Source organism: Pseudopodoces humilis, chromosome 5 (genome assembly GCF_049639895.1).
Source record: "Pseudopodoces humilis isolate 2021_Gansu_Grassland_sample_001 chromosome 5, ASM4963989v1, whole genome shotgun sequence".
NCBI classification, from domain to species: Eukaryota; Metazoa; Chordata; class Aves; order Passeriformes; family Paridae; genus Pseudopodoces; species Pseudopodoces humilis.
The window spans coordinates 49777975-49792257 of NC_142204.1; the positions used below are offsets into that span (position 1 = coordinate 49777975).

At 39.1% G+C, this 14283-nt stretch overlaps 1 protein-coding gene across 5 annotated transcripts in view; it reads right to left on the bottom strand.

Moving 5' to 3' along the window:
* ANKRD26 (ankyrin repeat domain 26) overlaps positions 1 to 14283 on the bottom strand; it is a 49000-nt gene that overhangs the window by 6863 nt on the left and 27854 nt on the right. For all 5 annotated transcript variants that reach the window (XM_088055293.1, XM_014249063.2, XM_088055294.1 and 2 more), the window contains 13 exons: positions 13316 to 13499; positions 12785 to 12931; positions 10638 to 11591; positions 8964 to 9116; positions 7833 to 8008; positions 7540 to 7633; positions 6382 to 6456; positions 5091 to 5225; positions 4072 to 4184; positions 3524 to 3665; positions 2055 to 2336; positions 1139 to 1371; positions 171 to 417 (listed from right to left, as the gene is read on the bottom strand). In XM_088055293.1, coding sequence (XP_087911419.1) covers positions 171 to 417; positions 1139 to 1371; positions 2055 to 2336; positions 3524 to 3665; positions 4072 to 4184; positions 5091 to 5225; positions 6382 to 6456; positions 7540 to 7633; positions 7833 to 8008; positions 8964 to 9116; positions 10638 to 11591; positions 12785 to 12931; positions 13316 to 13499 — 2935 coding nt within the window. The remainder of the gene's footprint in view (positions 1 to 170; positions 418 to 1138; positions 1372 to 2054; positions 2337 to 3523; positions 3666 to 4071; positions 4185 to 5090; positions 5226 to 6381; positions 6457 to 7539; positions 7634 to 7832; positions 8009 to 8963; positions 9117 to 10637; positions 11592 to 12784; positions 12932 to 13315; positions 13500 to 14283) is intronic.

Here is a 14283-nt window from a genome sequence, read left to right on the forward strand (position 1 = left end):
CAGCCTTACAACGTACAGCTGTGCACTGTTCTGAAGATTAGCAGTTTCTTTGGCCTATCAGACAATGTGGCATGGAATAATAAATGGATTCTAACTTCAGGCTGAAAAGGACAACCTTGCATACAGCTACTCTTCGGCAGCAGTTGAGAATGGTATTTCAAAATGCTTACCTTGGCCACAAAGGCCGCAACCCTGTTTCTTGAGGATAATGTGTTCTCACTTGGGCTGAGGAAGCTTCCTCCTAGACTGAGACTTCTGTTCAGTCCCAAATTGCTGCCAAGATGTCCCAGTGCAGTTGAATACAGAACTGGAGTTGCAGCCAGACCTCCACTGACAATGCTGCTTGTGATTAATGATTTGCTTTTCTGGCGCTCCCGGAGGAGCTTAGCATTGGCTTCTTCAAGTCTCTCATTAGCTCTGAAACATTTGGAAGCACACAAACAATTACCTTTGTAACCAAAGTTACTCTCCAGGTTCTTGACTATTATTTGATTTCTGAGATGAAGAGCCTCCAAAAATAGTCCATCATTTCACCTGAGCTTGTTTGAAGGGCGTGTTTCTAAGACGTCACACTAGGGTGCAAAGAGCAGCAAGTGTCACCAATGCTTAGGACTGCTCAGCACGAGGGCTTCAAAGCCTTTTGTGAAAGCCATGTGTTTACCCAGCTTCTTCTGGAGGGTGTGTCACCTCCATAACAACTCTGGGCTTCCCTTCCCAAGGAAAACTCAGAGCTCAGAGCCACTGCTTAAACAGAAATCAAAAAAGGTAATTTCTATCTTTTCTTCACAGAATAGAAATCTGTTCTCTCAAAGGCCTACCCTTATTCAAACAATAAAGGACATGAAATTAATTTTTTCTGTTGTACAGAAGATGAGATTATACAGACTGGCAAAAAAAACCTGCCAGTTAAAACAGTATCAACTTGAAAAGTATCTTGTTAATTCCATGATCAGTTGTGCACCTGGTGAAAGTCTAAAGAGAAATGAAGGCCTGTTAAACCAGATCTTAAGGTACTTTGCCCACAAACATACCATCATAGGCTTCCAATGCTGGCCAGGTGCAGTAGAGGAATTAACAAGAAATAGGCATGAGAAAAAAGGAGTCTCTTATTACTAGTCCAAAAAAAGCATAGACTTACCTTTCCAGTTTTTTTGCTAGGCATCGTCTAGTTTTCACTTCCTCCTGATACAGCTCCTTGTACTTTTCCACTTCTGCCTGTGCACATTCCTTTGGAAAACTCTCTTGTTGAGTATTTTTTATTTTATCCAATTCACACTCAAGATCTCTAATTCTGTCTTTTAGCTGGTTTCTCAGAGAAGCATGATGACTTGCTCTGATGTGTTCTAGTCTGTCCTGGGAGGCTGCCTGTGCCTGAGAGAGACATTGCACCGTCAACCACCACACACGAAAAGAGAGCTCTCCCCACCTGTCAACTGCACGTAACCAAGGTCATGGGTCCAGCTTGGCTCAGAAGCAGCTGTCTCCTCACTACCATCAGCAATTAAGGCAGAACCCAGGAGCTACCTCAGGATAAATAATTCTCTTCACTCAGGACAAAGCCCAACTCAGTACTACTATTCAAAGCTACTAATGAAAAGGCACAATCTCTGTAGGACGGGGCATGGAGAACAGGATTCCTCAAAGACCTTAGCAGGATGCCTCACGTCCTCCCATTCTCCACACCTGCAATTTCAGTCACTTCTTTTCTGAGCACTCTCCCCTGTACAAGGACAAAACCAGACCTGTAGGTCTGGCTGTGGCAGCTGGAAGGTGCAAAACCTTTTCAAGCACAAACAGTGAGAAGCAGCCCAGTGGACAGAGACAGCCCCAGGCGCTGCAAAATGGAAACCTACCTTGGGCAAGTTTTTGATTCAGGGACCTGCCAGCACATTACACACCATAAGGTCACTCCTGCCCAACCATATGCCCTTTGGTACAGACACAAGTACAACACTAACACATAGAATTGACCACCCAAAGCAAAACACTAAGAAATGGTGGCCACAACCAAAGTCTACAGAGTACCTACAGATATATGTCAGAAAGTCACTCACTTGCAAAAACAGATTGACTTCTTGTAGTTTTTGTCTTATTTCTTGGCCTGCTCGCTCATCAACCTCTCTTTTATATTGCTCTATTTGGCTGTGATCCACCATATTGGTCTCCAAGTGATGCTGGAGTTTTGCCACCTGTTCTTTCAGCTGGCATTTGCTCTTCTCCAGTTTTTCACAGTTCCCTTGCAGGGTAGATAGCTCTTCTCGCAAATCCCGGTTTTGTGCTTCCAGCTGCATGCTTTTTTTAGACTCCATATCCAGCTGCTGGGAAAGTTCAGCAACCTGTACACAAGAAAAAAAAAACCAAAAAACTCAGAGGCATCTAAAGAAAGTGAATTCTGTTAAAATCACTAAAGGAGTTGTCTGTATTTATCATCTGCATACTCATTATTAGAAACTTAGTATTACAAACTTAATGTAACTGGGTTCTTCTTTTCCAACAAGATCAGCTTTCACATCATTTGTGACAGGATGGGAAACTGAGGAATTCTTTCACAGTTCTTCATGCAAAACTGCTATTAGGTTCAGGACTAAAAATGGGTCACTGCAAAGGCAGTAACTGATTTTACAATGATGCCTTCTAAAGCAGAGTGTAACTGTGAATTGTGGCTTCTCTAGCAATGAATGAGTAATGAGCGGAGAAGTACATAAAGTTTATAAATACTACTACTGAACAGCCAGAACAACCTCAAAAACATCTCCAGCAACAATACTTCTGGGTCCCCTTGCCAAGATGGGCTGAAACGGCTACCTATGAGCAATAAGTTACAGCAGTTTTCCTGTGTCACCTCTCATAATCGTACCCTGTGCAACAACAACACTTTTCAGAAAAGCCAAGTCCCAACTGCCTCTGGCTAAACTCGTGCCCAAGACAGGGCTCAAGGGTTGTTCTTGCTGTGTGAGCAATAGCAGTGTTCCTCCCCTCTCTTCCAGAGAAGGAACCCATCTGTCAGACCTAGGTGACGCTGCCACAGCCTCAGCCTGCATCCAGGCCTCAGCTGAGGCCTGCTGCTCTCAGCCCTGATCCTCACCCATGGACACGACATCCTGGTTGTAGAACTGCCCATCCCTAAGGCTGGGTCTGAGGCTCTGCACTCTTGGCTGACCCTGCCTGCTGTCACCACTCCTGTTCTGCTTGGTGAGCACCTGTGGGACCGCTCCCCGGCCCATGAGGTCACGGACCCTGTCAGCCTTGCTGCCACTCTTGGCTTGCCCTTCCTCTGCATGACACTCTGCCCTTCCTGTGCCTTTGCACTTAAGGATTGTATATTTACGCATAATGACAACTACATCAGTATTATTTATAGCCACCTGCTTCTTTAACAGTAGAAGAAGCATTGAGAGAGATCAATCAAATCTTAAATACAGCCAAGGAAAGAAAATCATCAACATAACAAGAAATACAGGGAGAACTTCACACAGGTTCGAAACAAAACAACCAAATAAACCCCAAATTATGCAGAGCTCACCTTTGTTCTCAATCTATCAACTTCACTGACCATTTCAGAATATCTGCTCTTCATTTCTCCCTTCAAATTAAGCTGTGACTCCATTTCTCTCTCCTCATACACCCTTATTTTCTTCGTAGCTCTACTGAGAAGTCTCTTCAACCTAAACATTGTTCGGAAAACAATGAAACAGAGGAATAAGCAATCTTTTCCATATGCTCTCAAGTAAGGAGTGCAGATATAGCTTCATCTTTAACATACTTAACAGCACCAGGAATTTCTGAGAAAAAACCTGCTCTTCCGGTTTGCACAAATCACCTGGTGCATGCAAATTTCAGCTGAAAAGATGGACTGAAGACTTCCTTCCCCACACCTGGAGAACTGCAGGACAACCTGGATTGGCAATTCCTCTTGCAGCTATAAGTATAGGCTCATGTACAGATGTACTTTCCAGGAACTAACATGAGACTTCAGTTTGCTCACAGAGTATGTATACCTATTATTACATTACATTTCAATAAAACTGGACTTCTATTCAGGGATCTCTTCATCATATCAAAATGCCATACCTCTTAAAGTCCTTCTGCAATTCCAAGTTTCTTCTCATTTCTTGGTCCAGACGAAGTTCAACTGGGCGTTTTAACTCTACCAGTTTCTTCACTTTCTTTCTTTCACTCTCACACTTTCAAAACAGAAAAGACACAACACACAAAATGTAAGAATAGCTATGTGCAGTATGTGTCTCTAACAATTTCCACAGAGAAGCTGCAGTCCACCTCCATCTGTTAGCCAAGTTCCACATTCGGTTTCACAGCAAACTGGCCAATATTGAAGAACAAAAACAGATGCCTCCACTGAAACAAAGATGGGAAAGATGCTGGACTACTTTCAGGAGTTCTCAACTCACAGCAAAGATTATGTAGGTATGCTCATCATGGGACAATACAAATCAATCTAAAGGTTTTACAGGATCTTTATTGATCAGCAGGCAGAGGAATTTGGTCTTTGGGAATTTTTTCAATATACAATTCCCTTCCACCTCTTCCTTGTGGCTACTTTCTTATGTGCTAGTTGCTTTGTACTTCCTTTATTCCTCTACAGATGAGGGGGGAAAGATTGGCCTTTTGAAACTGTCAGTCATTTCTTGTTTCTCAAGCACATGTTCATTTCCCCAGAATTCCTTCAGTATGTTTTTCTGCAAGGCTTTTAAGCATACCCTAGTCTTAAAACATGCTGCTGCTCTTCCATGCACTGCACTGGAAAAATTAAATACTTCAACCCTGCACGGAAAAGAAGGGGTCAGAAGATGGCCAGAAGGAATGCAAGAAAGAACTGGGGAACTGAAGCCCTGCTTGATGTGCTCAACTGATGCAAAACCATGCTGGGAACTCTTTCAAAGACAGTTACTCCAGAACTTACACAAGATATCCAGATAGCTTTCATTTGCTTCCTGGATGATCCACAACATATCCAGAGCCTGAATGGCAGGGGTAATAAAAAAATGCTCTTTATGTAAGAACTTGACCAAAAGATTAATGTGGCTCTCTCAGGTACTAGCTTAGGTCTCCAGAGAATTATCTGGATTTACCTGTTCAAAGAGGTCTGCCTTTTCCCTGTCAAGTTGAGCAACACGCTCTTCGAGGTTGGATCTTGACTTAAATTGCTCTTCCCACATGCTCTGCAAGTCCTTTGATGTCAGAGCCAGCACATTCTGCTTTTGCACCTGTAAAAGCAGCAATGGCAGAAGAAGAAACTAAGGTGACCATAAAGAAAACACTGCAACAGAAAGCTGTAACTTAAATGGAAACTCTCTCCTCTCCCCATCCAATGTCTATGGGTAATGTTAATGTGGAATGTAAAACACAGCTTGGGAAACATGACCAAGAATAGAAATTGAAGATGGTAAAAAAGATGAATGCTGTAAGGGTGGTGAGATGAGGTTGAACTTTGGGGAATAACAAACACACACAAAAAATCACCCTGTAGCTTTCTTCCAAAGGTTCTCCAGAGTTCATGACATACTTTCTATTGTACTCATTTCTAGTGCCCACCACAGAATATACCCTACCCTCATGGGTTCTGTAACAGCTGTACATCTGAGAGCAAGAAAACGTTTTGACATTGACAATGGTATTGATGGTTCTGTCTAAAAGGACAAAGATTTGCCTAATAGATGCATTTGAGTTGAACAGAACTTGCTGATTCGGTTCAAGTATGAAGAATGGAAGTTGACTAGATAGCTGCTTTTAGTGGCATTTTTTAAGGAAAAAATAAAAAGAAAATTAAAAAATCAGAAAAGGAAAAAATGATGAGAGAGATGTTTACTGGCTACAGAAAGTGACAAAACAGCACAAAGTCTCGGAAAAAAAAATCCTTAGGTTGTATGACTTTCTCAAGTCCTTACAGAGAAGGTAAAACACTGGTTGTCATGACAAAAACTGACATGGCCTCAAGACAAGCTCTGACAAAATTGCAAAGCTAATATGGATCTGTCAAGTCTGGTCTCCTCTCTCAGCTTTCAACCACAGATCTCCATGCTATCCACAACATCCACTCTATCAGCCATCTGCTATGGTTTAACCCTGGTAGGCAGCGAAGCATTACAGAGCCACTTGCTCACTTCCCTGCAGGTGGGATGGGGAAGAGAATTCATCAGATGGTGATGAACACAACTACCTTGCACACTACAACACATACAAAACACAGCAGTAAGAAAATTAGGACATTTACAGCCTTTTCCCTTGAGAGTGCCTTGCCCTAAAACCAGATGGGTATTTAACAGCTGTGTGATTACACAGTCCACATGATCTTTTTATCCATTACCTATACAGAAAATATTCAAAGACTAAAACAGTCATTCACAGAAGCCCGTCACGTACCTGCTTGTGGTGGTCCTCTGCAGCTGCCTGTGCTGTCTGTAAGCTCATTATCAAGTCTTCCAGGCGGTTATGAACCTATAGAAGCATTACAAGAAGCAAGAAGGCACACTATGACTTTCTAGATTGAAGTTACACCTCACTGACGAAAGTAAGTATTACACAGAACCTCTTCACCTCTTTATTCCTACATTATTTATACCCAGCAACAATGATCAAAAACAGTCTTAGTTTGATGCCACTGTAATATTGTTAGCAATCATCACTTCTGCCATTTGGTGCAGGGAGAGAGAAAAGACCACATGAGATAAAAAGAATTTTCAGTGAAAACAGGCAGAAGTAGCTTTTCTCACCCCCAGTACACTTGAAAATCATGCCTTATTAATCAAAGCTGAAGGATTTGTGACTGCCTTCCCACTTCTCTTGAGAGTACCAGTACATCACAAAGTTTGACTATCACAGGCAGTGATTTTCAAAATACCTTCAGCTATAACTGACAACTACAGTTGTAACAAGAACCCTAGTTCACTGGCTACAATACAAAAAGCAACAACAACAAAAAATCTCTCTTAGTTCAGGCAACTTATCTGAGCTAAAATTAACCACTGTGTAAAAGCAGTGGTAAATTCCAAGCCTCACACTGAGTTCTGCAGATACCACAAGCAGTTCTCTTCACTGTTTCATGAGAACAGACACACAGCAAGTAGCCAAAGGAAAAACAATTCCGCACAGCAAAAGCTCTGGGACGTGTAATTTTTGTTTCAGTCTGATGATGTCAGCCAGGTCTCTGGCATAAAGGGATTGGAATCAATATATCCTGTGGATTTTCCACCAGTTAACTAGATGAATATCTTAAATAAAACACACCAAAGCAGAATTTGATGTTATGAAGGGTCTAAAGCAGACAATAGCAACACCAGTGTATTGCTGTCAAATCCTTACCTTTTAGAGTGTTATGTTTGACTTGCTATAGCACAGGAAAATTTTCAAAGCCGGATGGCTGTGAAGTAGAGCAGGCTGCTTTCTGAGCAGCCTCTATTCAAAAAAATGCAGGAAATGAGCTCCTCTTGGCTCTCCAGAAAATCTCATCATACAATTTCCTCACAGAAATATGTAACTCAGCTCAGGAATCACTAAAAGAGAAATTTATGAGCAGCTTACTGAGGCAGAGGCTTGCAGATCTCTCTGCAGGGCTTCAATCCTGGTGCTTTGTTGCTGGACAGTGGCTTCCAATCTGGTGTTTTCAATTTCAAGGCTTAAAAAGAAATACAGGTCTTATTATAAAAATCTGCCAGAGCACCAATTCCAAAAGAACACTGCAAAATAATAAAAAACAAGAACATCCTTCAAAATCTTAATAATTTGCTGTGATGCAAGAGGACTACCTATGTATGCTGTGGTTTCCAGCCAACCTCTGAAATTGACAGATACCTCACCCCACTGTGTTCTCTTACTGTTGCACATGTTCTTCCAGTTGTTTTATAGTAGTGTTAGTCTCAGAAGATGCCAACAGCTGGTCCTGCAGTTTCAGGGCAGAAGCTGTTGCTTCTCTTTCCTTATCATCCAAGGCAGTCTTCAAGTCACGAACACAACGCTCAGAATTTAGGTATTTTTCTTCCACCTCCTGCAACTGTGAAGTCACAGAAAGAATCCACAGTTGTCATGTAAGCTTTTAGACAGAGGAGTCAGCTGCTGCCCAAGGATTCAGATGCTGCAGGTATCTGCCCTGTGCCCAAAGAACTGTAATCATCTCAAGAACTTTCCACGTTTTGCTTCTACTAGCAAATGTACACAAGCTGTGTTACTTCCTAATCTTCTACAGTGGCCTCTCCCATCCCTCCATGAATTTCCTAGAGCACGGTTCTAAGCACTGACACTGCCGTTCTGACCCTTTTGGTGATTTAGGATGCTCTTTGTAGTCACTTGCTTGCTCCTCTGTGAAAACATGAATTAAGAAGCTCATCTGTATGTAGTGACTCCACAAGGCCCTCATAAGGATCAGGTTTTATATTATTTTCCTTTTAGAACTCCAAGGCTTCTATACATCCATACCTTGGAAAAATACTGTGAAAGGCAGTCCCTAACTCAGAAATAGCTTATATTTCCCTTGCAGGAAAACCACTTAAGGATGGCAAATTACAGCAGGGCCAAAGAGGGGAAAAAATGCAGAATAAGTTACAAAAGCAATCAGAATTTGACGTGTTACCTGGTGACAGGGCAGGGTGGGGGAAGTGGGGGGCAGGGGGAAAGCAGGACAGCATAAAAATGTCCAAACACAGCAGTCCAATACATCTACTGTTCTTCAGAAATCAGATAATCTGCTTGGCTAAACCAAAGGCAAAAAGACATAAATACAGACACAAATTCATTGTGAAAAGCACCTTAGTAAATAAAAAATTCTGTCCAAGTAAGGGCATAATGTCTGCATGTCAAAGACAGGGACCAAGTTTATTAAACATGCAATTGATTCACACATCATTAAATCTATGCTGTTGAGTCTTTTTCCTGCAGTTTTAGGACAACATCCAATCCTGCTTTTAACTGCCACCCTAGGATTTACTCATATAATAACAGACATTATGTACCTTGGTTTTAGCCTTTTCCAATTCCTTTTGCAAGCAAAACTTGTCTTCCTCCAGGTCACTGCGGTAACGTGTAGTAACTTCGAGTGAAGCTTCTGACATAGATTGCTTTTTAAGAGCATCAGCAAGCTCCTGCTGCAGCTGTCTGATCATGCCCTAATGAAACAATTCAATGAGAATGAATAAAGTTGTAAGAACATGAAAAATGCCTTTACTTTGACTTATTTGATGATAGTTAGACTTGTTTTTGGATTGAATGCAAGTGAAATTCTGTCACCAGCAGGGAAGTACACAATCACCTCTCCATCTTTCTCAGCTGAGCACCCCCAAACTGTCAGCAGCTGCTCATGAGGATCTCTGTTTCCTAATAGATAAAAAAGATCCAAGTATCTTGAAACCATGCATAAGCACACAATGCAATCATGGGAATTTTTCTAAGATAATCCAGAGAAATCTGTTGTGATGCAAGAGCCATAATCTGACTGCAGATACTATTTTGTTGACTAAAGGCAGGACTTGGTATCACATCATTCTTTGTTCTATTCCTACATTTTACAAATATAACTAAATGAGTATCTGTATCTAAAAGCTCTTTTTAGATATACTCTAAGAATATGATGAATCACATCCTCTTACAGCTGTCTTAATAAGCATGTTTTAGAATAACACCTACCTTTATACTGATATATTAGATTTACTAAAACCTGGAGAATTCATACAATTATATAAATGTGGTATTTTCAGAGGGAACCTGTTGTTTTGGTATGAAGAATACACAGCAATTCAAAGATTAAAATGACTGACAGTGTTGCTGGAGTACTCTCCCCACACATACCTTACAGTAAATGACAAATGAAGAATAATACAGTTATGTCACACATGCCTATATTATCTCACTCAAAGATTGCGGACTTGTTAGGAAGAAGGAAGTGTAATTTTAAATCACTATTCTATTTTAAATCATTAAAGGAGACAAACTGTATACCAGCACATGTGTCTAAATATTGACTTTAATTAGTTCCTGTTTTCTAGAAAGGGAGATTAAACAAAATGGGTAAGGCAATTTGTAAGCCAATACTCTACCTGAAATTGGCCAGAATACTGTATCATTACAGAATTCCCTACCTACTCCTAGGAACACAGATAACAATTCATTCTCCAGGCAGACCCTTTAGAGCCCCCAGAATATGTATAAATTAATACCAGGACACTATAATACTCTTCAATTTTGACAGCAACTGTAGTGTTTCCTCTGTAGGAATTTAATATTCACTCATCTGCATCTTCATTTCTCAGCTGTCACATACTGGATCATTCTTCCTTTCACATCCCTCTTACTTGTGTCATTAGTGCAATACTTAAAAAAAATCATCAAATACCTAAACCAATTCTATAGAGCAAAAAATGGACTAAGGAAAAGAGATGAAAGAAGCTCTAGAGAAGAATCACCTTTCTTAATCAAAGCAGACTTGGATACCTTTTCTCTGCTATCTGCTTGGATCTGAGCAGTAATATCCCATTTACCAAACCTTCCACAATTTCAAGAGAAACACAACAAACCAGAACAAATAATCATTATCTGGTCCCATGCATATGGCTTATAACTGATACACTTTAGAAACACAAAATGATTTTAAGAACTGGAAAACTTTAAATTGCAGTAAATCTGTATTTTACCTCTCTCTCTATTTTGTCTGTCTCATATTTGAAGACTTGTTCTCTTAAATCAATACACTTGGCATTTAATTCCTTGTTTCTCTCTTCCACTAGGTAAACCTGCTTTTCAGTATCAGCTCTGAGTTTGTTGAAAATATCATTAAACCGATCTTGTACATCATTCACTACTTTTTCTTTGATGATCCCCTTGTTCTGCAGATCTTCCAGTTGCTGACGGAGCAAAAGGTTTTCACTCTGGAGCTGGCCCAAGCGCTCCTGCAAGGATTCCTGCTTTATTGTAAGTTTGTTTACTTGGTCTTTCTCAAGCTGTCGAGCACGATCGTATTCCTTTGCCTGACACTGGCTTTGACTTAATTCTTTTTGTGTCATTTCTAAAAGCAATGTTTTTTCTCTGAGTGTTTGTCTTAACTGGTGAAGCTCATTTTCCAGACTATTAGCTTTGCTTTCAGCTTTACTCAGCTGCTGAGACAAGCTCTTGTTGGCTTCTCGCACGTCTGAAAGGTCATGATTGAGCTTATCTTGCAGGCGAAGCCATTCATCACGTTCTCTCTGAAATGTTCGTTCAGCATCACTTTTTGATGACTGGTGACGCTCAAGTTCTTGAACAGTCGTGTTCAAGCGGGAACGAAACGATTCGATTTCTGTCTCTAGTCTGTCTTTGCTTTCTTTTGTCTGCTCAAGTTTGGAAGTCAGCATTGCAGATTCTGTCTTTAGTAAGTTCAGTTGTCCATTGTACTGAAAAACTGTTTGTGTTAAGGTTTCCTCATTCAGCTTAAGTTCTTTTTGGAGATCTTCGTTTTTTTCTTTCAAGGTCTCATTTTCCTCTAGATATTTTCCTTCTTCCTCCTGGTGCCTAAGTCTTATTTGATCAAGTTCCAGTCTTAGCATGGCAATCTCATCTTGCAGTAACTGATTTTTGTACAACAGATCCTTTTCTCTCTCAGTGTCAGATTCCTGAATGACAAGGAACATGAATAAATATCCAGGTGGGAAATAAATCTACAAAACCACTTCAGCATTAAACCACATTTTTGTTTCTAACATTGCAACATGACTTCAAAGATGAGAACGAAATTTCAGGTAAGACATAAGCTACTCTATGAGCCACTGCATGTGTCTCATAGACAGGCATAGAATGAAAGCGTAACATAGCCATAAATAAACATGCCAAATACATAATGCCTTTTTTCCCATAAACCAGCAACTAAATAATAAAATTATTTAAAATATTGCAGATATAAAGGTTATAAAATGACAGTGCTTCCTTGTGTGTGCATGCCTTTAAAATATTCCCTTTTTGATTAATTTAGCTGTGTTACCAATCTGGTAAAATCTCTGTTTACCAGAGGTAAAAATGGTATTTTCCTTTTAAAATGTCTTCTTAACGCTTTTTTTAAAATTACTGGAAGTTTGCTATACAGCTGAATCGTCCCTTGGATACAGGAGTCCTGTATAGTGCCTGTTTTATTATACAATTTTTTTTCCATGTAAATACAGTCACCCTATATTTATTGGGCAGCACAGTCAAGAACAAATAATTCTTCCAAGAATTTAATATTCTTAGTAAATTCAGTGAACTTTTCAAGACTTCTTTTTTTTTGGTAGTGCTCATGATTCCTTATTCTCCATCAATTATTTTAACTAGTATAGAGAGTTTAATTCATTGCTGACCTTCCTTCATAAAACTTTAATATGTGGAGGTGGAAAAGAACTTGATACTTCAAGTTTGATAAGGGAATCAATAATTTAAAAAAACCCCAAGTAAGGAGAACCAAGAATTAGTGTCAAACAACTTCCTTCCTGGTCAGTCTGGATGTAGGTAGCTAGCTATGTGTTTCACAGCTAGAAATCTTACAATTGATGATAAAATGTCAAGGAAATAAAAACAAGACAGTTGAAAAAACAGCATAAATAGTGTTTTCTTTTAGCTTTCTACTTGTACATGCAGTGTAAGTACATACAGCACTGATACTTCTTTCCAGAACTTTTAAAGACGTAAAGGAAAACAGAAGAGGTATTTGCACAGTAAAATTACATTGATAAACTGTAAATAATCCATCAAGAAGCAGAAAAAAATATGTAAGTTTTATTAGAACTTTAGAACAAACATGACAAAATTTAATTAATTAGAAAAAAAATCTGCTTACATCTGAACTTTTTCCTATTGTTCTTCTTGTCTCTTCTTCTAATTCCTTTTGTCTCCAAAGGTGGTTGCTCAAAATGCCTTCTTGCAGGGCTCTGGCACTCTTTTCCTGAGACAGCTGTCTCTGTGTTTCATCACGCTCATCTTCAACCTAAAATAAAACAATTAATTTACCTGCACCTTCAGAAAAATCAAAGCTAGCAGTATCATTCCACTCTCCCTTTTATTCTTTTAAATATTTTTGCTTTCCACAGTTACGATAATCCCTCTAAAAATTTTAGTTTTCTTCTGAAAAATTAAGAAGAAATACAGAATGTTTTATAATAATTTAGAAAAATAACTCAAAGTTGGGCTTTGAATTACAAACAAAAGAAAAGGGAACAGACTACTTGGAAACTAGTAGAAATCTGGCAATAGTCACCCAATGCCTCTTCCATGAACAAAGTGCCTCTTCTTTAGGCATACTGGAATACAACACCAATTAAAAAGAAGCAGAAAATAAGAAGGTAAGTGTTTAAGTCATTATCTAATATACCTGTTTGAAGAGCTTCCTCAATGTTACTAACTCCATTTCTAAATTCCTTGATTGTAACTCAAGTTGTTGTTTCTCCTCTATCTCTTTACAATATTGCTCTTCTTTCCTTCTGAGTTTTTCTCTTGTTTTCTCATATAGTGTTTCTACTCTGAGCCTCTTTTCTTCTTCTTGCTTCAAAGTGAACCTGGGATTTAACAGTACAGTTGAAAAACTAAAGCACTGATATAAAAATTAGATAGTCTACACTATGAACTTGCAGAAACAACTCAAACCATAAAAAGGTTAAATATTTTCAGATTTTATATTTTTACTCTAATTTTTAACTTTTTAAAAATTCTATTATCATTCCATTATCCATGGTATCAGTTTTACAAAATATGGAAATAAACCATTGACTGTTTTATCACTTTTTAGTTTATCTAGGCAAATATACTGAAGTATGCACATTTCTGCTACTTTTGAAGACTTATTACAGACACTTGAATCAAGAAGAATTTGTTTTCTTAGCAAAGCAACATAAACTTTTGTCTATGATTAATATACATTTTCTTAATATGATGAGCATTGCCTGCATATTATGGATTCAGTAACTGCAAGTAATGCTGATGAAGCAGCACATCACTTATCTCTCTGACAGACCCATCAATTTTTTAACAAGCCTTTTGTAAGTCTTAAACAATGGCTGACCATAGGAAAAGCATAGGAAAGTTTCTATTTGCTCAGGAACAAGATCAATTTTCAAAAATTTATTTAGAAATGTAGAGGGCTTAAGTTTAATGTGTTTAAAAATAGTTTTAAACCTCTAAGGATCTACATCTGGAAGAAACAACAGCAATTTGACTTTGATGATAATCTACAGAGAAATCCTTAGGGAATGTCAACTTCTTTACTAACTGAGGCAAATAGCAGTAAGCACCAACATAGTAAGAAATGGTCCATAGTGTCCCCACAGTACCCAAATAAAAAAG